The sequence below is a fragment of the Corythoichthys intestinalis genome, chromosome 12, assembly GCF_030265065.1.
Source record: "Corythoichthys intestinalis isolate RoL2023-P3 chromosome 12, ASM3026506v1, whole genome shotgun sequence".
NCBI lineage: Eukaryota > Metazoa > Chordata > Actinopteri > Syngnathiformes > Syngnathidae > Corythoichthys > Corythoichthys intestinalis.
Window position 1 is genome coordinate 29,643,544 of NC_080406.1, and position 26,174 is coordinate 29,669,717.

Consider the following 26,174-nt stretch of genomic DNA (forward strand, 5'->3'; position numbering starts at 1 on the left):
TGGGTGATGACATGACCCCCCCCACCCCCCCACACACACGCACTCACAGCCCAGAGAGAAATACAACATGTCGACAACATGCCGCCTCCTCCGCCCCCATCGAAGACGAGGGATATTAGAATTTTATTTCGGCCAGCAGCAGCAACCACTGTAAGTAATGTAAAAACACGTCAATGTTGTGGTGGTGGGGAACACACCACTAATTTTGCTACTGAAAGTGCGACCTGCATCAGAGTTAGCATAACATTAAACTGTATGAATTTGCTAACCTGCAAAACTCGAGTAGTTGTAACTTCAGTGTTTTCTACTGTTAACGTTAATTGTGACAAATGTAGTGAACCAAGGTTTAACCCCTTCTCTCCTATTTTTATTTTATTTATGTGGTCTTAAAGCAGCCCAAAGGAGCTTTCATTTTTTTTGCTGAATTTGGTTGTGTTTCTGGACAAAAGCAGTAGTGTTTAGTAATGTTTTACCTGAAGGAAGGTTCCATTTTTCTTTATTTTTGGTATTCCCTAACTAAGAAGTTTTTCCAGTTAAATTTGATTTCTTTATTTACGCAGACAATGTTGAGTGGTCTGAAGACAATTGTTTATTTTTTGCATTCCTGGATAGTTAAGAGATTATTGTGTATGTTAATATAATTTAAATTCTGTTCAAATATTGAAATTGAAATTTGCTAAACGAAAAAAAAAAAAATCTGACATTTATTCTGGAAGTTTTTAAAATGTTTTTTTAGTACCGGTAGTTTTTGAAAATAAAGGTTTGAATCGAACGACATGTCACTTGAACTAATACCTATGAAAGTTAGTATAAGTCAATACAGATTTATTTTGCATTGATCATTTAGCATATCAATTAATTTGGTTCATATTTGGGAAAGATGCATCCCTGACCCCCGTTCACCCAATCTGTTTGGTTTTATTAATGTCCCGTCCCCAGCAAAAAGTGTACATGCAGGTTACGCTGCTATATCATCCCCACCAATGTTGAGACCAAACCTACACCCTTTATTTGAAAAATTGGAAAAAAGTAATGGTATATGACAGGCTGGTATTGGTCAGGTATGATAGTATGTATCAGGGCATTGAATTTGACACAAGTGATGAATACGGGCATGGAGTGCCAACACCGACACTGATATTGTTATACAGTATTCCCACTTTTGCTGCTCATAATGCTAAATAATCTTTCAGCCCAATCTTTAGAGAAATCAAATAATGGGCCGTTTGTTGACTTTGGTCACAGGGGGTTTATAACAATTTGAACAATTATATTATAAAACATTTGTACTGGATTAAAAGAAAGGTTAATTCATTCCACTTACCGTAATTTCCCGAATATAACGCACACTTTTTTTCCCCAAAATCAACTTGTAAAATCATGGTGCGCATTATACACGGGTACATAGATGGAGACAGAAATATATATATATATATATATATATATATATATATATATATATATATATATATATATATATATATATATATATATATATATATATATACACACATATATATATATATATATATATATATATATATTAACGATTTTTTTTTTTTTTTGATTGACACGGCCATGTTATGTTGAAGAAACATATGCGCCGATCCGTTGCCGACCATTACGGTACGTGATGTCACCATTTTGTTTTGGTAATACTTCACTCTGATCGGCCGAATGATTTCGTCTGTGTTAAATTCTGCTTTTTTCACTCTTCATAAAGCACACAATTTAGTTTCTTGAACTCATTTGAGTCAACCCTTATTGCAGCTCCGCGACTCGGACAATAACAAACGTAACACAACACAGACTTCCTGTGTCCGTCAACTATATCTGTCCCTCGGAAAACTCAAACCCAAATAACAATAGTTCCTATTGTTACTGTCGTGTCGACAGCGATGAGCTCTCTCGGATGTCCGGCTTACGTTCTCACTTTCATTTTACCGTATCAATCCATGGAGGAAACATTTATTCATCATGATGAAACGAGCAAAGTTATACAGCAGCCTTTAAAAGAAGAGTCACATCTGTTTTGTTTTCTCCTGGATTCTGGTAAGTTCAAGAAGTTATCAGATCATATTATTACCTTACATATTGCCAGTTTAAGGTAATGTTTTGAACTACCAATGTGCTATGCTTGTGCTGTGTTTCACCAGTCAGTAAAATGACATTTGTGTATCTGTACACGAGCTCTGTTTCCTTGTATTCTTCTATTTATTGGTGCTAAAATTAGCGTGCGCAGAATACACGGGTACAATAATTTCCCCTAGATTTTACAAGTAAATTCGGGGTGCGCGTTATACACGGGTGTGCCTTATATTCGGGAAATTACGGTAATTGAATTAATCCATTGCCTTTAAACACATCCTTACCTATGGTTAAGACAAATTTCAATGTTGTTTTTGTTTAAAATGTTAACTATATTGTAGGAACAGAAAAAGGCAGCATTATTGTACTTGGCCTCTTTTGCAATGAAAAATTAAAAAACTGGGAAGGTTGACAATTTATTAAAAAAAAGAAAAGAAAAGAAAAAAAAAAAGAAAGAAAAAGAAAAAGACAGTGTTTTTGAGACATTCCTAAATACTTGCAAGTCTATGCACAGGGGATCTTAAATACCTCGAGCTACACAAAATAACATTTCCCATTTGTTCAACTGTAATTGTCGGATATTTTAAAAAAGCGTGCTGCAGGAGACCTCGGGGCATGAGAGTATACTGCACAGAGGAACCAAATCACAAAGCTTGGTTAATACTGTGAGTGGGCTGTTGAAATCAATTCCGGAAGACAAAATCGGTCCATTTCACACAAAACACACCCGAAACATGTTGTGGACGGATATATAGTCCATATGTGTTCAGCATTATTTGGCTTGGTTAACAACTGTAGACTGATTTTAGGAATACCTTAGTGCCTTGTGTATTAAATCGAGCACTATTTGTGCGTAGTCATCAAGCCCTCCCACGATCATGGTCAGACTCCATGCTGGTGAGATTTTCCACGCTGTCCAAGCTTTGGCTCACAAGGGAAATAGCTCAAACATCAAGAGGTAATAAACAACTGAAGGAGATAGTACCTTTTCTCGTAGGCACCGTCGAACTGTTTGTATTACTCTAACACACCCAATGTAAATTAAATAGCACTTTACCATAGTATAAGGAAAATAAGTAGAATATAGGGCATAAGGGATAAACAACGCCTTCTTATCAAGGAAGCCCAGCGCGTGCGTCATAAAACTGACTGAGCAAGCTGACGCACCAACTCAATCAGTTCTCCCGGACAGTCCGGAACAAATAGCGGGATGCTCTTTCACAACACAAGGAACACAGGAGTATGCCCGATATCCAACTGAAAACACGACTGACAAGACTCCAAGACCCCCTTTGATGCTGAGTTGTCAAAATCCACAACTTTCGTTGCCCGGACAGCAGTAACTCCTGAATCCTCCTGTCCAATTCACAAACAGACAATAATCCCAAACACACCCTTCTTCCTCCCCACGGCCCGCCCCGCGAGAGCCTTCAAAGGACTGAATGTTTAACTAATCATTGTCATTTTTCTTGGGACCCTTTTTTTGACGTGTAATAGGGTGACCTTGCCTCCCCGCCTGAGTGTTTCTGTTTTGTCTTGCCGTTTTGATCGCTGTCCACCTGAATAAATTTTCAACTTGTTTTCGGTGAGCCATCTTTATACCGTTCAAAATGGAGTCAGCACAAAGGGTTAAGACTAAGGTGAACGTGCAAAGTTTGGCCTTCTGGCCGGATTTTCGGAGTGCCGCCGGACCAGCTCAATGGATCTGCGCCAGTGCGGGTCGGGCAGTTTGGCTGGCACGATTCCGGCAGTTTGGCTAGAAGGTCAGATTCCTTCAACCCAGAGAAAGATCGAGCTTAATCTGCATGTCAGGTCAGCAGTAAGAAGTGCTGCCCTCCAAAAAGCATATATACAGTATATACAGTATATTTACCATGTTACAAAATCAAAGCACAAAAAAGCACACACACACACCTAAACACACCGGAAGAAAGGCATTTATACTGGAGATTTCAAAAGCAGCACACAAGTGTGTAATATTTAACAAAACATTGGGTTGATAAAAAAAAATAATAAAACATTGAGTCATCATGAAAGTTGATGAGCTGTAATATGAAGTTGTAATACATTTCACTGTGTATTGCCACAGGACTCTAGTCAGGTTTTTTCTTGTTTGGTGTTAGCCTTCATTTTACTTTGTATTTAAAATCCACATTTATTGTTCCAATTTAGCATTTATTTATTATTAATAGCACTATTTGATGTATGATGATTTTAAAGTTACTATCTCATTTCGAGTAACTGCTTTTACACAGGTTATGTACTATTTCTCTGCTACTCATTTTTATAGCATGAAAACCATATTCCCATATCTAAGTGCATTTCAAAATGATCTTTAAAGACACAAGATACTGTGGTGTATAATTTGAACACAACACACAGCACAACACAGCTACCAATGATAAAATAGACTCTGTTCTTTTGCCAGTGAAAATTAAGTTTGATTAGTAATCAACAGTAAACATGAATCTGATTTGCCAAGTTCAACCGTTTCTATTAGAAACCTCTCGTGAACTGTATTATTGAGCAAATCTCAAATGCATAATGATGCGTGGCTCACATTTACTGGTGGTTGTGTGCCAATAAATTTGTTTCCAAGCTTGAAATTCATAGCGGAGCAGCATTTGACCCTCCCCCACGCCTACCTGTTGATGAAAAACAAGGCCTACCAACTCTGATAGTCAAGTATAGTCGTCAATGGCAGTAATTTTAAAAGTCTGAGGGAAAAAAAGGAGAAAATTCCCTGCCTTTTTAAGTCAACATAATGAGGGCATTCTATTAATGGGTAATAGTATTATGTTTCATCAGCTCCTAAGCAACACATCTGAAGTAGTTATTGAAATGTAATTCCTCCGCAGAATTGTACTCTCCTCAATTATAAGTTTCTTAAAAGTTTGGTGACCAAACGTGTCATGTTGAAGGACCCCTTCAAGAGCCCTTTGACAAGAGTTTCATTTTCTCATGTCAGTGCCGATCATGTCAGACTTGAAGCTTTATTTATTTTACTCTAAAATCAGCAGTAAGTTCATTTCCATGACGTGTGCCTACACACCTCAGCTGTAAGAAACAAGGACACGGTCAATATATGCAAGGGTGAAGCTCTCAATTTACTCGATGATGTACGGACTGACATTCACCCAGGGTAACGAGCTAAAGCTGACTGAAAGAATGAGGTCGGAGTTTCCGTAGCAGCCGGCAGCCCTGACGTGAATCAATCCCAAATCATGTCATGTTCAAAGATGGCCAGTGTACCGAAGGCCCAGAGTGAACACACTCAATTCCGAGGAGGATGAACTGACTAATAAGTGATCAGCAGCCCACAAACCACAAAAAGGATTCCAAACACCGGCAGCTGCTCCACATCACACACATGAAGCAGGCAGCAGGAAGCATTGGCACGGCCGATCACCGGTGCCGATATTTGTCATTTTAACACAAATGTTTGAGCAACGGTAAAAAAGAGATCTAATGTATTCGCCCTCGCATACAATCCATGTTATTTCTGCTTGTTTTCTCCGGTAATCTTTCAAAAAAGAACATGCCGAGTCAACACTGCTGCTATGGAACTTGTAGAAACGACTCTAGAAATTACGACATATGAAAGGTGTCTTCTTCAAACGTTTCCTGAAAACATAAAAGGAAAAAATGTGAAGAATGTATCAACTTGCGCGGACGTCCAAAAGACCGGTTTAACGCCAGCAAGGTGAAGCCATTCACATTTCATATGCAGTAAACATTTTGTTGGGGCCATAGTCCTACAGAGGATGAAGAGGTAATCCATTTTGATATTTTTACTTATTTTTTAGCGTGGTGTTTTGCAATGCTGCTTCTCTCTGACAATGAATGACATGAAAAAAAATATAATGGTATCTGACTGCCACTGTTGTTACCTTTTCTGTTGTAAAAAAAAAAAAAAAAAAAAAAAAAAAAAATCCTTTAGCAAGGGGGAAGTATAAATGAATTATAGAATTAAGATTTGTTATCAATGAACAAATTCAAAGTGTTCGTTGGCTGTTAGTGAGTAGCATTTGCGATCGCTACACAAAAATAGCAATGTAAATTACCCCCCCAAAAACGGTCAGAGACGTAAGACAACCAGACGATATAATGTATAAGAAAGACAGGTCATATGGTGGCAAAGGATAGATTGTTGAAACAGGAGAATGTCATTGTCAGTGGCGTAAGGCAATGCACACAAGAAAAAGGTGTCAATATATAAGCTACTTCTGGATCAAGTCTGCTCTTTTTCCTGTATTTTTTAGCCCTCGACACTCAAGCCATCTCTTTAACTGAACATTTGTATGTTGTTCCACATCTTTACCAGTGAATTCGGCACCAGGGACATAATTTTCAGCAGAATTGGTAGGTTTAGCTAAGTAAACATCTCGTTTGTAAACTATTTTGATGCATTTACTATTAGGGACAAACGGTAGGTTGACCCGCCTAGCCACAATTGCTAACGTTATGAATATTAATAAGCAAAAGTGATGTGTTGATTGTGGTATGCCATCGCATGACTCACGAAACCTTTGAGAAAATAGAAAAGTAATGTAAGCCAAAACTTGGCTGAGCATGGCTATATACAAGAAGAACAACAAATTCTTACTATTTAATACTTCAAAACTGAAATGCAATTACTGCTCAAATCAACTGGATCACTTCATAACTTGTAAAGATTATTACTAATGGTCCATTAGCCTAGATAATTAGTTATTGTAAGACTGCAGGCATTGGTATTTTAAGGCCTAACAAAGTAGTGGTAGCTTATTCAGGCACATCCTTATTATTGATATGAATCAGAATTTATTGTCAGCCAAACAGCTCTCTTACACTTGTTTTCTTTAAGAAAAGTACAGTGTCCTGTCTTGTCTTACAAGCTCTGCTTCTGTTAAATGCTACCTTGATTTCAGCCTGTGCCTAACAAATTTCACTGGCACATGCTCAAAATTTGAGCAACCGCTGCACCAGAGTCTGCCAGAATACGCAGTCATATTGCTTTGCAAGGGACGACAAGTACTTAAGAAGATAAAGGCACTGCCAAATGATTACTTCATCAAAGAATATACCCAACTCATTCACTGCTGTTGACATATTTTTGGGTCAGCTAGAACTTCAACCATTCTTTATTTATTTTATTTTTTTTTAATAGGGACAGTGCACATTGATGAACATCTATTAGACACATCCAAAAGATTGTTGCAAAAATGCTAATTTACATCCGCAGTCCCTAAGCAGATAACACAAAGACACAAAAAAAGAACACAAGGTTACAATAAACAACACAGTACAATAGGTTAGTAAGAACTTAAAAGTCAGTAATTGCAGGACTAGTTTACTTTCAACTACTGCTTGAGCTGAGTTTTGAAGGTTCGTATTGTGGGACACTCCCTGATGGCGAATGGTAAAAAAAAAAAAAGTCTGACATGGGAGGTGGGGTGAGTCCATGTAACACCTTACACATTAGACAAGCTGTTTTAAAAACTAACTGAACTTAACTGGCAGATATACTGTATGTGGCAAACATTTTTTTTTTTTTCAATTTGAAGGCATGGGAGATTGTCTTTCCAAGCTTGTCTGTGAAATTTATACAGTGCTCCCCATAATTATTGGCACCCCTGAAAAAGATGTGTTTTTAAGGTTCTAATAATTTTTTTTTAAATTCAAATAATATAGGACCTTAATGGAAAAAAGAGAAAAATCCAACCTTCAATACAAGTGCATTCATTCAGTGGGGAAAAAAATCCCACATAAAGAAAAATGATTTGACATCAAATAATGTGTGTCACAATTATTAGCACCCCTGGTGTTAATACTTTGTACAACCCCCTTTTGCCAACAAAACAAGGTCTGGGGACTGAGATGGCCATGGGAGGAGCTTGATTTTGTGTCTGGTGAACCATTTCTGTGTAGATTTAGCCATATGTTTAGGGTCATTGTCTTACTAAAAGACCCAGTGACGACCCATCTTCAGCTTTCGGGCAGAGGGCAACAGATTTTGATTTAAAATGTCCTGGTATCTCAAAGCATTCATGATGCCATGCACCCAGGGCCTTTGGAAGCGAAACAGCGCCACAGCATCACTAACCCACCCCCATACTTCACAGTGGGTATGAGGTGCTTTTCAGCATGCGCATCTTTCGTGGCACGCCAGACCCACTTAGAGTATTTGTTGCCAAAAAGCTCAATCTCGGTCTCACACAAAAATACACTTTGGTCAGATGAGATTCTATTAAGGTCTCATATTATTTGAATTAAAAAAAAAATATTAGAAGCTATAAATCACATGTTTTTCAGGGGTGCCAATAATTATGGAGGGCACTGTATTTTAATTACTAACGGTATACTAACATATACCTCATTGCCTTGGATTTGAGATTGGCAAAGATATTGAGTAGAAGATACAATTGGGGATGAATCTCATTTTATCAGACCATTTATTAGGAAGAAATGCCAACGCTTCGCAAATAAGGGCGCTTTCACACTAGCACGGTCCTTTTTAAACTAAGATTTTTTTCTCAGATAGTCTGCTTCGTTTTGTAAATGTGAACGCACATCCGAACTCGACTTCGGACCAAACAAACGAACTCTGGTCCGCTCAAAAATCGTGGTTCTTTAAGCGCACTCTGCACTTATGCTACGTTACGTTAAAGGCCGAGGTATGCTTCCGCGCCAGACTTGCGCCTTCAAGGAAGAACCGATTGACGACCCTCCGCCATAGCCTCTCGGGCTCCTTCCTTTTTTTCTTACTTTGCGTCGTGTTAACGCGTGTGACGTGGTGGAAATGGACTATGATTGGTCTGCTCAGATTGTTGTTTAACGGTTCAGCGCGAAATCACCGGCATTGTCAAACATTATTTTTCTACACGCAAAAATGGACCAAGCTGACGAGAGTATCAACGAAGAGCAAGTACGACAACTTCTATAATGTCTCGTCAAGACATTATGAAGCTTGCCAAATGGCAAGCAATTCGTGAGAGGAGATTACTGAAAATACGGGGCTGGAGGTCATCCAGCGACTGAATAAAAAAATGGAAGAACCACGAAACAAGTATGTGTGTGTTCGGAATCGAGTAGCCACACGAAGCGGTGACCCAGTCAGCCAAAAACTGCCAGCTTTTTATCACTTTATATCGTATTTTTGGTTAATGCACTTCATCACTTATTGTGTACATATGTTTGCTGTGAGTCTGTGCCTTATTTACGTTTCACACTTCAAGTATATAAAGAATAAAGCACAGGTTTGGTGTCAAAAGTTTTTTTGAGTTTTAATTTACAACAACGGACAGACAGTTAACACACGATACATCCTCACTGATTGAGAGTGCCTCGGTGCTTTTATATTCACGTTAACACCAAGGCTTTTAACGCAGTTTGGGAAGTTCCAAAGACGCCAGAAATCTGATATGGCTTCCCACCGGCCTGTTGTAGGACACGGCAAACAAATCGGGCTGAAGGGCTTTGCAGACCTCGGACAAAACGCTGGACGCAGTGCTCGACACCAGTTTGAAGATAGCCACCACAGCTAGCTGGTTTCCACCCGAGGCTACAACTCTCTATGCGGCATCAAAAGTTGGACAGACTGCCTCGAAACGGTCTTCTGCGTCACCTGCGCCTCAACATTTGTATGATCAACATTTATTCACTGTTGATGAGCTGAAGATCCACATTCAAGCGTTCCATCTTGCATTGTTTATTTTTTTTTTCTCCAGTAAACTAGACAAGGAAGTCAACAAGCATGCCCCAAAACCGTACAAACATAACGCCATACCCCTCTAGTGGCTTGGCGGTGAATTACAGAGCAACGAGTCACCTGGCCGAAGAATCATTGAATGTCGAATGACGCTGTAGTCGCTGCACCTTCACCGCAAGGCGGGAGCGTAACTCAGGCTTAAGGATGCAACAATACTAGATTTTGTTTTCAAACATTCGATACTCATTCTTCGATTCAATATGCAAAAACATTCGATCCAAATGAAAAGCTCCCAAAATGTATTTTACAAACTTTTTCTTGTGTGCTCTCGCTAAAATGTCCGGGGCGCAGCCAAAGCTGAGCGCTCTGCCTTGAAAAGCTCAGAGAAGGCTCCACCCCACAAACAGCCCTTCTGCCCTCCTCCCCCAAAACTGCCTGGAGGGCGGGGTCAACCACGCTACTTTTGTTTGTGGCAGAGGTGACAGACACGAGGATCATGGCTAGCGAGAAAGGACAAAAATTTGAGGAGGCGGCTTCAACGTCATACAGATCCACTGTGTGGCATCATTTTGGGTTTGCTGTTAATTACAATGAACGGGGGAAGAAAATGGTGATAATGAAAACTGTGAAAGTATTGCTTCAAAACAATACCGTACATCATGGGCAACACGACCACCATGACCACTCATCTCCGCCGTCATCACCCAGACAAGTCATCTGCGGGTGGGGCAGAGAACAATGTAACACAACCCAAGTCTCAGAGCAGCATAGCGGACGCATTTGAAAAGAAGTACACTTTCACCTTCGATAAACATAAGAAAATCACACGTGCTGTTGGAACATTTGTTGCCAAAGCTCTGCAGCCTTATTCTGTGGTTGAAAATGATAGCTTTTTGTACCTTATGAAAACTGTTGACCAACGATATGCTATCCCCTCTTGTACATCCTGTATTTCACAAAGACTGTCGTTCCGGATATTTACAATGAAGGCCACCAAAACATTGTTACCGACTTGGCTGTTACGAACAACCTTGCTTTCACAATAGACAGCTGGAGATCCTGGCCACTGAGAGCTACGGTAAGGGTACATTACATGATGAACAATGAGTGGCAAATTAAGAGTGCTGTACTTCAAATTCGTCCTGTTTATGAAAGTCATACAAGTGCTAACTTGTCAGATGAATTAAAAACTGCCATGACTGAATGAAAGTTCAGCAGGCCAAATCAATCCACAGTTACGACAGATAATGCTGCAAATATTGTCAATGCAGTACATGACACAGATGGACACGGACCACAAATAGGATGTTTTGCCCATGTGGTAAACCTAGCTGCTAAGTGAACTGTACCAATCAACAGTGTAACCCACATCGCTTTACAAACAGTAAGATTGTTCAAATCACTTTTATACCCTTTTTTTTTAGATTAGTAAGAAGTCAGCACATAAATATTATGCACTAAAATGCATGTTAATATGATGGCATTGCTAGTTTTGCTAGTTAGCAAAATAAAAAAATAAATCAATCAAAAGGAATAAAACTTATTTATCACGTACATTTTGTTTTAGAGCATTAAATGTATTGAATTGAACCAAAAATCGTGTCCCTCATATCGAAAATTGCATCAAACCGTGACTTAACTGTATCGTTGCATCCCTACATTACGTGCAGCGTCACACCACGCTCCTTCCCCCCTCCGAGAGGTACTGTATTTCATCTTCTAAATTTGTCCAATCAATGAATGCACCTTTCGTCCAAGTGATGCCAGTTTGGTTGGTGCAGCGTGAATACTAGAACCTTTTCAACAATTCATTCCTAAGTGTTGTTGCTACTCCCACCGGACCCTGGTCCTCTTGGTCTAATGTGAAAGTGCTCTTAAACACACACTTTGTATGTTGTCCCACATGCGTTTCCTCCCACCTCTCTAAAACCTGCACAGTAGGTCAATTGAACAGGCAATATTGTACTTCAGTAAACGTGACCACAAGAGTGAATGGATGTTTTCCAATATGTGCCATGCAATTGAATAGCAACCCATTCAGGGCGTACCTCACAACACTCAGTTGTGGACACTTTGAAAACAAAATCAAAATAGAGTAATTTAAATCCCCTCATTGTAACTCACTCACACTCTTTTAGATAAATCCTTTATCACGTACTGTAATTATATTCTTCCATGGTTTTCTTTTCTGTACAAAACAAAAGTGATGTGTGATGATAAATGAGCTTGCGGTCCTTTCTCAGACACGTTATTACACAAGCGGCGGGAACACTCACCCTGTGAGAGGATCCAGTGCTATTCCTTTTGGATTCAGCAGGTCTATCTGAAGGAGAGTCACACAAGTGTTGCCACTCTGGTCGCACACAAATATCTTGTCGGTGACCCGGTCAACAAAATAGAAGTTGCCCGTCAGCCAGTCGATAGCCATGTGCTCAGCATCTGTAATGAGTGCAAAACAGCAGTAATAAACAGCTTCCCATGGCTATATCACCCCTTATAATGTCACTAAAATGTCCCCTTCCACACATAATGCATGCAGAATGGTCACATTCTGAATTTAGAAAGCATTTAAAGAGCTGAGTGGTTGCTCTCAAAGTGCCGACGGCTGCATGGCTGACAGTGCTCCCGGTTAAGAAATGTTTCCTCAGGGAGACGATTGTCTTGAAAGGCAATATCAGGATAAGGATGGCGGCTAGCGCCTCAAGATTACATTCCCATCAAAGCAACCGCTTTTCTCAAATTATATTTACGGTGGAAACTGTCTTATCAAGGTACAAATGGGAAAATCAGATCAGACTGATAAAGCGCGAGGGGTCAATAAAACAGAGTAGGCCCATATTTGCCAGAAAAATCACTTGTTCCTCATATTTTGCTACTGTATTCTTTACAAAAAATATGGAGAACTGTAGTATGGATGGTCAAATAAATCGTAACGTGTTTTACAGAGTATGTATACAAAAGAGAAGCAATAATTAATACAAATAAGTTTTAGTGATAAACAATACCCAACTTCTAATACAAATAAGTTTTAGTGATAAACAATACCCAACTTCTCACCCAAGAAACACTACTATAAATGGCAGAATTTTAGCTTAGGGAGATAGGAAGCAGGTTTGCCTGATGATCGTGACATTAATAATTCAGCAGCGGCAGCAAATGTGAACAAAACTGCAATGTGTTCATGCAACGCAGACTAAACTAGGCTGTGCGACGTCGCAGTCAAAATCAGAGGGGGTGACCTCATCAACTTGCTGTTTGGAACAGCATTATTCTGAACACAGGGAGGCTCTTTGAATGAAGGGAAAATCGAATCTGTCATGCTTCTGCTAATGTGTTATACATGACGGATGTGGACAACATTTATCTTTTCTTCCTAAATAAGTCTACTTTTTTATGCTTTGTGTGTTTTGCTCTCTCGTTATTAACTCTATTGTGGAAATAAAACAGCTTGTATTGATTGTTATCATGCTGTCACATTCAGATGATAATTGTAGGATTGGATTTGAAGTTTCACTTCAAAATCCAATAGGATAATTGAAATAAAAGATCCTGACCCACTTACAGTCCAACATTTGAACAGCAAATAATAGAGAGTAAATAGGATTTAGACAAAAACAAACTGTTAGATTTTGTGTTGGTTCCCTCCTAGTGTGTTCCTGTGATTACCCATTGATTTCACCTGTTGTACCAACTAGTGTATCCGCCAATCTGCATTCTTCTGTGTCACTCATCTGTTCCTCGTTGTCTCTTTACCCCTTGTCACTGTGTGTATATAAGCACCCAGTTTCTTTCCACTCCTTGTTGCGTCATTGTCAATGCCCATGTGCTCGTCAGCGTTGTTCTCAACAGTTTTCGCCGTCCAAGACCTTGGGTCCCTCAGTAAGTTTTTGATACCCAGTCTTTTGTTAGTAAGTTTTGTTTGCCTCTGTACTTTCTTTGGATCATAACAGCCTTTGTTTTGCACTTTGTTTTTGTTGGCTTTCATTAAATCATTTTTTGCACTGCCGGTCTGCATCCCCTCTTTTCCTGCAATTGGGTCAACACACCACCTACCTGCCCGAATTCCTGACACAAACAGCTTATGTCATGCTGTAAATGCATTTTACATTTAAATACAGATATTTCAGTTAGGTTTTTGTGCTACATAATTAATCCATTCACAAATGACATTTGTCTAATTATCTACTTTGTATTTTCTTTAATCATCAGGGTTTCCCCTTCATATTAATTATTGTGGCGCACCGCCACACCAAAATAAAAGCCGCCACGGCGCGCAAAAGAGATGTTTAAAAAAAAAAAAAAAATTAATAAATACAATTTTTAAGGCCATTTCAAACTAGCGGCAACCTATTCATTGTGCATTGTAATGTCCGTAACTCTGCGAGTCCCCCTTGAGAGACATTCAGACGAGGAGCTGTGACGTATAGGGAAGCGAGATTGCGTTCACATGTCACGGAAGCCCGCTGTTATTTCGTTATTGTTTTTCTTTATTATTGTTGCCACAATAAAGTGAGTAAGCCAATACAGAAGCACTGGCAGATAATTTCACTTATTTCTAGTTGATTGAAAACAAGGGAATTTAGTAATATGCCAATCAAACGTGCGTTTGAGGGGAAAAAATGGTGTCAGTGTAAGTCTGAACATAATGAATGTTCATTCATTCATTCATTCATATTCCATGCCGCTTTTCCTCACGAGGGTTGCGGAGGTGCTGGAGCCTATCCAAGCTATGGGCAGTAGGCAGGGGACACCCTGAACTGGTTGCCAGCCAATCGCAGGGCACAAGGACACATACAACCATTCATGCACACACCCATACCGACGGACAATTTAGAGTGTTCAATCAGCCTACCATTCATGTTTTTGGGATGTGGGAGGAAACCGGAGTTTCCGGAGGAAACCCACACAAGCACGGGGAGAACATGCAAACTCCACACAGGAAGGCCGAAGCCCGGGATTGAACCCTTGATCTCAGAACTGTGAGGCAGACTTGCTAACTACTCAGCCACCGTGCCGCCCATAATGAATGTAATTCACTTAATAATGGTAAGGTCAATTCTATCCTTACAAAATATGCGATAAGTCTATCTAAATGACCTCTATAACTGAACCCATTATATAATCCAAAAAGGTTGCTTAAAATTTGGTGGGGACAATTTGAGCATCCTGAAAAGTTCCTAGTGTTATGTCCCTAACATCCCTATGCAAACCTACGCCATTGGTCCATTAACAGAAATACTATTATTGTTGTGTTAATGTAGCACATATTAAGGCCAAATAAAAGGAAAAAGAAGGACTACGAAATGTAAGTCATACTATTGCTACGAGAAAAAACAGTCGTATTATTACGTTGGGTAATCTAATCAGCTACGCATTTTACGTACATGAACCGTAGCTGAGAGCTACGACATTAGCCTGGCTCATTAAATATTTCAAATTGATCTTTGTTATGGTTCTTTTTGGGAAGCAACATGTGGGGGGAAAAAAGTCATGATTTGACACAATTTTGCCGTGGTACAACATGGTGAGGCAGGCCGACTCCAATGCAGCCCCGTAGCTTCAAAAAATCCTAGGGGAAACACTGATCATTTTTTCTTCAAATCTCAATCAGTAGTTAGTGATGATCAAAAGCTGTTGCCTATATACAGGGTGTCCAATTTATTGCACGCTTCTTTTCTCCCAAATTTGTTCCACGTATCATTTCGACAGACGTGAGGCCATCAGCATTTGACAGCTTAGGCTTTGCAGTTTTTGTAAGCATATCACTCCCTTGCTCATGGCTCACCAAGTGACATTGCAGCAGCATTGCAAAATTGCCTTCTTTCAGGTTGTTCAAAGGCTTCAAGCAGAAGATTACAATTCTCAACAACCTGAAGCAGTACGGTTAAACGCTTTATCACTCTCACTCACGAAAGCATCCTCCGAATCAAGCGTTTGTTGATGTGGATTTCCACTCTGGATAGACCTTTTCTGATTATGAGACGACATCTGCTTTAGGAGTTTGGTTTGATCAGTAATGTCTGCTACGTAGGTTTCTTAAGAATATATACAATATAAAATGTACCTTGGTTTAGAACAGAGTGATGACATCCACAAAGCTTCACAATCCGACAAATTGGAGGATATGTTTGAAGATATCCTTCTTATACTCCACTAAGGCTACGTCTACATTAGGACGGATAATGGCCTTAAACGTGTAATTAGTTAGACTATACAGCATGTCGACCACACTAATGTGCCACTTTTATTAGTTCTTACACGGATAATGTAAGTGGGCAATATTGCCCACCGCTTAATATAGACTGCTTTCTCCATACAACTATCGGATAATAAGGAAGTGACATCATGGAGCATGCCATTGGCATTTTTAATGCAGCATTGTAAACAATGGAGGCCCATTTGTGGCCCTCCCATCGCGGATTACGCGGAAATGAGTGTTTTATTACAGAGCTCGTCTCCCGCATTACGTCTCCAATCAGCCAGCAGCGGGCCTGGTCCCTCCCAACTCAAAGTCGACCGAACTGGAGTATTTAAAAATACATATAGGAAAATTACCCCGAAAAGTGAAATGCGTGGTACCCAAAGTCACAGAGGCACTAGATCAGTTTCATTTTGATGACATTTCCTCCTGTCAAAACTGTCGGCACTTCCAGGAAATATACGCAGCGCGATACCATATATGTTTCTATTTGTTATTTTCCAAGTGGTGAGTGCGCAATTAAGCATCGATTGTAACATCCCAAGTAACGATGTCCGGCTTTCGTTTTTGTTTTCTAAAAATTTATTCCAATAACAACTCAGTGACTTCTCGTAAAAGTCGAGCATGCCTACCTTCACTCTCGCTCCCGCGTGATCCATTCAATTGCGTTCACGAAAAAAAGTGATCACAAAACGGAGTTCCCGACCCCAGGTCTATAAGGTCTAGTAATTTCTAAATTTCCTGCTGGTGAGTATTGAGTTTCCGGTTTAGAGGTAAACCGCACGGGTGATGACGTAACACATGAGGCTGCTCCTTTCTACGCATGCGTGGTTTGCGCAAATGCTGGCGTACCTTGCAGAAGCGGGGGACCTTAAACGCACCTTAAACATAATGCGGACCGGTATAAATATAGTCGGCAAAATATCCTGGAGAAAATTATCTGTCCTAGTGTAGACGTAGGTTAAGTGTGGTGACAGAAGATTCTTAATAAAAAAATTAAAAAAACATACTGTGCAAGTGTTTTTGCGTTGTTATTTCCTTTTCCCGCGTGAGTCTGCGTAGATTCCTCATTTCAGCACATCGAAGTTGCCCAGAGGATTGATTCGACAGAACCCAGCAAATCTTCTCCTGGTTGTGCTGGAAATCTAATGTCAGACTTCCATTTGCACTCAGAGACCTCAGGGGCAGAAAGCCCGTTCCATTTAGATGGGTGATGACAATACGATCTGATCCACCCATGAGAAGCATGGGATGCCTGTCGCCAGGATCTGGAAGGGTTAGGGAAAGAAATATGCTTCAATTTATTTGGTCATCTGTTGAAACGTCAAGGAGGGCTCAGCCCAATTGAGAGAAATGTGCCAAAGACAAAGAAACTGACAGTGACAAAAGTAAAATAACTGCATTGCATGCCATCAGACAGATGACTATGTAATGTAATAATGGATCCAAAGTGTAACCTAATCAACTCGCATAATTATTCAAACATGTCCATGTTCAGATAGAAGAAACAGACATTGTCTAAAGGGGAAATGCCAATAGTTGGACAAGTTTTTAAGATAGACACTGTACATACTTTACATATATGCAGTTACAGTGGGGCAAATAAGTATTTAGTCAACCACTAATTGTGCAAGTTCTCCCACTTGAAAATATTAGAGAGGCCTGTAATTGTGAACGTGGGTAAACCTCAACCATGAGAGACAGAATGTGAGGGGAAAAAAAAAAACAGAAAATCACATTGTTTGATTTATAAAAGAATTTATTTGCAAATCATGGTGGAAAACAAGTATTTGGTCAATACCAAAAGTTCATCTCAATACTTTGTTATGTACCCTTTGTCGGCAATAACAGAGGCCAAATGTTTACTGTAACTCTTCACAAGCTTTTCACACACTGTTGCTGGAATTTTTGCCCATTCTTCCATGCAGATCTCCTCTAGAGCAGTGATGTTTTGGGGCTGTCGCTGGGCAACACGGACTTTCGACTCCCTCCACAGATTTTCTATGGGGTTATCTAGGCCACTCCAGGACCCTGAAATGCTTCTTAAGAAGCCACTCCGTTGTTGCCCTGGCTGTGTGTTTGTGATCATTATCATGCTGAAAGACCCAGCCACGTCTCATCTTCAATGCTCTTGCTGATGGAAGGAGATTTTCACTCAAAATCTCTCGATACATGGCCCCATTCATTCTTCCCTTTACACAGATCAGTCGTCCTGGTCCCTTTGCAGAAAAACAGCCCCAAAGCATGATTTTTCCACCTCCATGCTTCACAGTGGGTATGGTGTTCTTCGGATGCAATTCAGTATTCTTTCTCTTCCAAAAACGAGAACCTGTGTTTCTACCAAAAAGTTCTATTTTGGTTTAATCTGACCATAACACATTCTCCCAGTCCTCTTCTGGATCATTCAAATGCTCTCTAGAGAACGGCAGACGGGCCTGGACCTGTACTTTCTTCAGCAGGGGGACACTTTTGGCAGTGCAGGATTTGAGTCCCTGGCGGCGCATTGTGTTACTGATAGTAGCCTTCTTTACTGTGGTCTCAGCTCTTCGTAGGTCATTCAAAGATTATCAGTGGTCTTTTATGCCTTCCATTTTCTAATAACTGTTCCCACAGTTGATTTCTTTACACCAAGCGTTTTACCTATTGCAGATTCAATCTTCCCAGCCTGGTGCAGGTCTACAATTTTGTCTCTGGTGTCCTTCGACAGCTCTTTGGTCTTGCTCATAGTGGAGTTTGGAGTGTGACTGACTGAGTTGTCGACAGGTGTCTTTTATACCGATAATGAGTTAAAACAGGTGCCATTAATACAGGTAACGAGTGGAGCCTCGTTAGACCTCGTTAGAAGAAGTTAGACTTTAGAGTTAGTTAGTTTAATGTTAGACTCTTTGGCAGCCATAAATCTAGCTTGTTTGTAGGTGACCAAATACTTATTTTCCACTTTAATTTGGAAATAAATTCTTTAACAATCGAACGATGTGATTTTCTGTTTTTTTTTTTCTTCCACATTCTGTCACTCATGGTTGAGGTTTACCCATGTTTACAGTTACAGGCCTCTCTAATCTTTTAAACTAGGAGAACTTGCACAATTGGTGGTTGACTAAATACTTATTTGCCCCACTGTATATCAACAGTATGTGTCGCTGTGCCACTTTAGGTAGTGGAATGAGTGTTGAATCATGAGAAAAGGTGACATTCGTGAAACCCATTGAGTGATTAATGAATGCTGCACAAAAAAAAGTCACTGATGTTCAACCTGTTACCTGACCCAGGTGGTGAATTAGTCGCTCGTGGCACTTTCCTTTGTTGTATATGTGTAAATAAATTATCAAAAGCCATTCTGCTCTCTAGTTTTTGTTCTCATAAGTTGAGGTGTTATGCAACTCACTTTTCTAGTTGACATGCTTCTTTTCCAAGAAAGCTAGTATTATTCCATTTTTGGTTAGAAACTATTGTGAAAGTAACCTGTCTTGTACATATGATTTAAAAAAATGCACTGAATGAACTGCATGTTTGATAGTGAGAGAGGAGTCTTATATTGTCGTGGAACACAATATTTTGCGAGTGCTGAAAGATCAGTCAAAATGCCCTAAAACAGATGACAGTGGTTGAGTTAAGGACATCAACTAGATACATTGCTAAGACTTAGTGTGATGTTGAGCTTTTAGATATGAGGTAGTTATACGTAAGCTTAATATCCTATTAGAGAATATAAAGTTAAAATCAACGAAAACACCACATTGCTGGCCAGAGAAAAATAAACTGATTCAAAATTGCAAATCTTGTTTAAACCCCCTTGCTTAAAATGTTTGTCTGAAGCATGCAATTTCCTTGTGTTATAACTTTCCTAATCTAGAACGAGAAGAGGTATATTACAAAAAGTATGAATATTAACTACCTAGATGATTTCAGAGCTGTGTGCTGAAAGATGAACTCTTCCAATTCGCTCTGTACCAAATGGAAGAACACTAGATCAAGATTAATTCTTAAATTGCACCGTAGAATCATACCTTCAATCTTAAATTGAGTATGTTTTTTTTTTTTTTAAGTAATAATCATCCGTCGCACCCTCTCCTGCTCATCTACTGGCCCCTGAGTGCTCTATCTCTAAATTTATATTCATGAGCTCTTGCAAGTAATGGTAAACCCATAGTTATGGCCGATACACTATCCCTCTATGCTAAATTAATATTAATGTAGCCAAGCATTGGGTTCACTTAAGTTTATGGGTAATGATATTCAGTTTATTCCTGGTAGGACACCAGTCAAATTGATTAAAAGCAACAAGAGCGGTTTTCTCCCCTGCATGGTCTACGGTGCCTCCAGTTATTTTCAACACATGAAGTTTGCCATTGAGACAACAAAAAAATACAATTAATAAATGTTTCTCTAACAGAAATATGTGCTGCACAAATACAGTATGTTATTTTGTTCATTGATGGTCGACCAGCTAAATGTAACATCTACTTAGGCAGTTATATTTGTAAGTAGGGCTTTTAATTCATTTGGGTATATTAGCTACTACAATCTGGCATTAACATAAATCAGGGTTACGGTCTGCATTGTCTCGGCATTAAACTCTGTAGACTGCTCCCACTTCCCTTGTGCTCATTAATTTTATCATTATCCTGGCCTGACCACATCTACTCAATTCCCACGTGGGTGATGGATGCAGTCACTGCCAAACCACATTCATCTTGCTCCAACAACCTGAGAAGCAGGCAATATGTAATAATAGCGCTCAGATTGAACAAAACCCAATTAATTAATAGGGAAGAAACATACATATGATGATGAACATGCCGTTTTCCTGATGTAAACTCACCTTGTTTGGCTTTACACGACGTCTTGTCAGGCTGCAGGACGTATCCTTCTGCGCAGCCGCAACTGAATGACCCGTAGGTGTTCGTGCAGGTTTGGCTACATGAGCCATACTGGGCACATTCATCATGATCTTCAGGGGTAGAAAAAATGTACCAAGTCAGTGGTAACAAATTAACTGTGCTCCAAGATGACCCAAATACATAAAGTATACTTAATCGGGCCTCACTCGAGCACCTTAGGCAAACACTTGCAGGAACAAGAAACCTTGTTTGAGACAGCACAATGATCAAGTCATTACACAGTCGGTTATGTGCCTTTCTCTCTGGGATTTATGAATTCTGTTGTTTATAGGTTGGATATTTTAACTTTGAATGTTTGTCTCGTGTCAGCCTCTTGGTTGACTGGTGATCAATTCACGGTTGAATCTTGTTCACAGATGTAATCAAGTAATCATAATCTCTTCACCATAGGGTACCAGTTCAAGGAGGGGAATAGTTGAAATTGTTATACGGAACCCAGTGTTCTTGTCCAGAAGACCTAATTCTGCTTTCTCTTCGTCCCCCCAAATTTTGGTTGTCCACTCTGATGAGGTCATTTTTGATCCAGCTATACTTTCTGTTATCTATCAGCTGTATCGTAGTGTTAGATTCAAGATCACACTATTAAGACTTGCCCAAGGCCATGACAAGATCTGCAGCAAAAGGGCGGGTCAAGTGGTTGAGAGATTGGGCAATCCCAATTCTAGCTCTTAATCATCAGTTTTACAAGACAGTAATGATAATGAATGTGAATTGTAAAATCTGGATTAGGGCATATTCAGGGTGTCTTTGCGTAGCAATTTATCGAGAAACTTGAAAATCCAAACCAAGACAAATCGAGACTTTGACTAAGACCATAAATATCCATTTTGAAGTGTTTAGGTTTACATTTTTTTAGGTTAATCCTTACAGCTGTAATAGTAGCATAGAGAGTAGAGTGGAGTAACACAAGATTTTTTTATTTTTACTTTGTGCTTCTTATTATCAAATGAGTTAGGTGGAAGAAAAGCATATCAGTGAAGGTATGGCCAGTCTGAGACAAGACCAAGACCTTAAAAATAACCCATTCCTGTATAGCAAAGCTGGCCTCACCACTGTCTTATAAACTTTTCCCCCATCATTATGGCTGAGAGCTTTGTATCAAATACCACATGGGGCCCTTTAGTCTACCCTTTGTTATGTACTTCCTTAATCTAAGTACATGTCAGGCCAAGACTTGAATGGAAAAACACTTCTATATTCAGGAGGCTTCTCAGCATATGCGCCATCGATAGGATGACAATGTTCAACAGTCACTTCAGATTTTTCACTTGAGGAAACAGGTTCCCATACCGTTTCAGGTTCAGTTTGTGTATTGGTTGAATTAGACACAATTACAGCAGGAATGTTTGGATTTGACACATCCGGTAAGCTAGACATTTCTGGTATTTTTGGTACATCCGGTAAGCTAGACATTTCTTGTATAATTACACTGCTACCATCATCACAATCAAGAGACCGTTCTGGAGTAGTGTCTGGTGTTCCCAGCAATTGATCCACATGATGACGCCAAACACCATCAGCTGTCTGAACTGTGTAGGAAACAGGCCCAGTTTGAGCAGTGATGGTGGCAGGGGCCCACTTTTCCTTACTCTGATAACTCCGGGCCATAGCAGAGTCACCAGGTGCAAAAAACTTGGTTCTTGGAATGCAGGTCTCTGTATTTGACTTGTTTCTGTTGATCCATTTGAACAATCTCTCTAAGGGTTGGTGGTTTCAGCAGGTCCATGCCAGTACGTAATTCACGAGAAAACATTAGGCTCGCTGGCGATACCTTGGTAGTTGCATGCACAGATGTTCAGTATTTGAGCAGAAATTCGTGTAGTCTCTGATGGAGTGGGCTTGGGTGAAAAATGTCCGTTAAGAGTTTCCACGATTTCCCAAGCAAGTCAGTTGTCAGTAAATTGAAAGTCTTTGGCCCAATAACGCTCAAAAACGTGGGCACCACTTTCTCTTCCGCTATTTCGTTAGCTTCCACGAAATAGCCAAACCGCTTCGTGTACGAGCTCCACTGTTCCACAAGCTCATCAAAAGGACCAGCAGAGCCGATAACTCCCGCCATAGCACCTGGTTATACAGCACCGTCACGCTAGCCTGGCTCTGCCAGACTATTCTCCCTGTATTTTTCAAACACTGATAGTATAGTCTGGAAACCATCCCATTAACGGCCTTTTCGAGCAGGTACAAAATCAATCGACAAATCAGATTCGTTTATTTGCGTGACGTGTTCTTCACGAGCAACGTCACTCTTGCGCGTCGAAAGTCGTCTCTTCAGCAGCACAGATGGTGAACGGCAGAGCCGAGAATATGTTCCAATCCACGGTAAAATCAGTTTTAAATGACCAAAAACACATCGACACGAGTCATTGACAACAGTCTGTCTCGCGCTAGCCATGTCAAATAAACTCCGCTCTCTTCGTATGTTTACTTCCGCGCGCAAGTCCATCGTCCTGCGGTCGCCATTTTACTAACGTCACGTCTGCCCGTTGCTGATTGGTCCACTCCGCTGTCTGTTTGCTGTGGCTTGCTCCGCCCTGGAAATTGTTTCCGTGGGAATGGTGGCCAGACTCAATAGCTGGAACAGCGTTGAGTCTGGTGTACCAGGCTACCGTCACGCTCCTTTTGAAATATCCGCTCGTCCTCCTCCCCACGAAGGCACGATGTGGAAGCTGATGTCGGCGGCGTCTGTCCCATGAAGCATCGTGACCCACAGCAAACTCCAAAAACAGTACGTCTGAGCCGACACAGGTCCAAACGTCCTCGTCACCACTTTTTGTTTTGTACTTCCTTAATCTAAGTACATGTCAGGCCGAAACCCGAATGGAACAACACTTCTTTATTCAGCGTGCTTCACAGCATATGTGCCACCGACACATCACGGAGATTCCTTTTATACTGTAATATCACACCCACAGGAAGTTCACACTATGGCAACAACAGTGTGACATGAATATGTTACACCCTTCCCATTTGTTTAGATCTGTTTCTTCACCTCTTCACCACACTCAAAATCTCTCTTGACTGTTGATCTTGAGTTTTTATATCTCCCACTTTTGTGATCTCTTCTCCCGGTGGCCTCATTCTTCCCCTTAGACCTCTCTCATTCATGCACACATTTTCTGTCTTAATGTGACTCGTTTCTATTCACTTTTTTCTACTTACCTCAAACTTTTCTAAATGTTCACTCAGCTGATCCTTGCAGATGATCATGGTTGCTGAAAATCCCAGAATGAAACTATTTTCATGCATGATTAAACATAGAATACTTGTTGAACAGTGACGTCGCTTTTGATGAAACAGTGATTGTGAAACCTCACTCCCCCAATATAACATCCTGGCATTCTCTTTTATATAAAGGTCATTCAAGGCCTATTATGAATGTGATACTACGGCTGGAGGAGTAACACTGGCCGAACAAATTTGTACCTTTGATCTTTGTAAAAAAGTTGGAAGATAGGTATGAATGAAAAATGAGCAAATGACCAGGAATCCGCCTGCTGTAATGGTTTTCTGGGATCCTTGGGTAAAAGCATCATTGAGCATTAAAGTTGTCTAGCAACGATCTAGTTTGGTGCTCATAGGGTGGGTCATTGGTTTACATCCTACTTCTCTTCCAAGAGCAGTAACAGCTCTAGACAGTCGAAACACTATTTTTTTCATTCCTACAAGCATGGTATTTTGAGAAACTGAAAAACAAAGGACTGATTGTCCATCATAACATAAAATCGCCTCCATCCCTGCTGCTCAGTTGCATTGCATGGTGTTATCATAAAGTAAGTGCAAGCAAGAAACAACTCCGGAGGCACCCTTTGGCATTGAAATGATATCTCCTTTGGCAGAAACCTGGCTTGTGGCGCATTTTATGATGAGCAAACAAAGCCACAGTAAGACACACACCTAAATAGTCCGCCTTATGTTGTGTGCTGGGGCTGTGATATGCTGTGAGTGGAGGCCCCTGCCTACAGACAGATGGTCTCTCATACCTTCCACCTCCCGCTATTTTACCTCAGGGAAAGTCTGATCGAGGGCAAAAGTGGAGACAGACTTGGGCAAGGTGGAGGAAGGCATTTCAGAATCTTACCTCGGCAGCTCGTGCCATCCTCGCCAACCTCAAAACCGTCAGCACAGAAACAGAAGGTTCCATTTCTTGTCATGACGCAGCCATAGCGACACCGGAGCTCATGGCAGGCTGACAAAAGCTCTGCAGGAGAGATAGAAGTAAATTAAAATGTGGTGATTGAACCTTTAGGTTTCGGAATTGTTTATTCATTTATTTATTTATTTTATAAGTAGCTCATGTTCATTGTAACCATTCTATTACTCATTTGGACCTGGAATATTTCATGTTTTGATTCGGCTCTGTGACAACAACAATAGCACTGACCACGATGACTACCGTAATTTCCCGAATATAACGCACACTTTTTTTCCCCAAAATCAACTTGTAAAATCATGGTGCGCATTTTACACGGGATATGGATGGAGACAGAAATATGTATATATTATACAGCATATATATAAAAAACATTTTTTTTTTTTTTTTTTATTGACACGGCTATGTTGTGTTGAAGAAACGTATGTGGCGATCCGTTGCCGACCATTACGGTACGTGACGTCACCATTTTGTTTCGGTAATACTTCACTCTGATCGGCCGAATGATTTCGTCTGTGTTAAATTCTGCTTTTTTCACTCCTCATAAAGCACAGAATTTAGTTTCTTGAACTCATTTGAGTCAATGTTTATTGCAGCTCCGCAACTCAGACCATAACAAACTTAACACAACACAGATATCCTGTGTCCGTCAACTATATCTGTCCCTCGGGAAACTCAAACCCAAATGATAATAGTTCCTATTGTTACAGTCTAGTGTACAGCGATGCGCTTTCCGATATAAATCCTCACTTTCATTTTACCGTATCAATCCATCCAAGAAACATTTATTCATCATGATGAAATGAGCAAAGTTATACAGCAGCCTTTAAAAGAAAAGTCATATCTGTTTTGTTTTCTCCTGGATTCTGGTAAGTTCAAGAAGTTATCAGATCATATTATTACCGTACAAATTGTCAGTTTACGGTAATGTTTTGAACTACCAATGTGCTATGCTTGGCTGTGTTTCATCAGTCAGTAAAATGACATTTCTGTATCTGTACATGAGCTCTGTTTTCTTGTATTCTTCTATTCATTGGTGCTAAAATTAGTGTGAGCGTTATACATGGGTACAGTAATTTTCCCTAGATTTTACAAGTAAATTTGGGGAGCGCGTTATACACGGGTGCGCCTTATATTCGGGAAATT

General features: G+C 40.1%; 1 protein-coding gene across 8 annotated transcripts in view; it reads right to left on the minus strand.

Annotated features, from left to right (window-relative positions):
* Positions 1 to 26,174, minus strand: part of lrp1bb (low density lipoprotein receptor-related protein 1Bb) — a 469,826-nt gene that overhangs the window by 256,516 nt on the left and 187,136 nt on the right. For all 8 annotated transcript variants that reach the window (XM_057852528.1, XM_057852526.1, XM_057852531.1 and 5 more), the window contains 4 exons: positions 24,957 to 25,076; positions 20,800 to 20,928; positions 16,988 to 17,245; positions 12,055 to 12,217 (listed from right to left, as the gene is read on the minus strand). In XM_057852528.1, the coding sequence (XP_057708511.1) occupies positions 12,055 to 12,217; positions 16,988 to 17,245; positions 20,800 to 20,928; positions 24,957 to 25,076 (670 nt within the window). The remainder of the gene's footprint in view (positions 1 to 12,054; positions 12,218 to 16,987; positions 17,246 to 20,799; positions 20,929 to 24,956; positions 25,077 to 26,174) is intronic.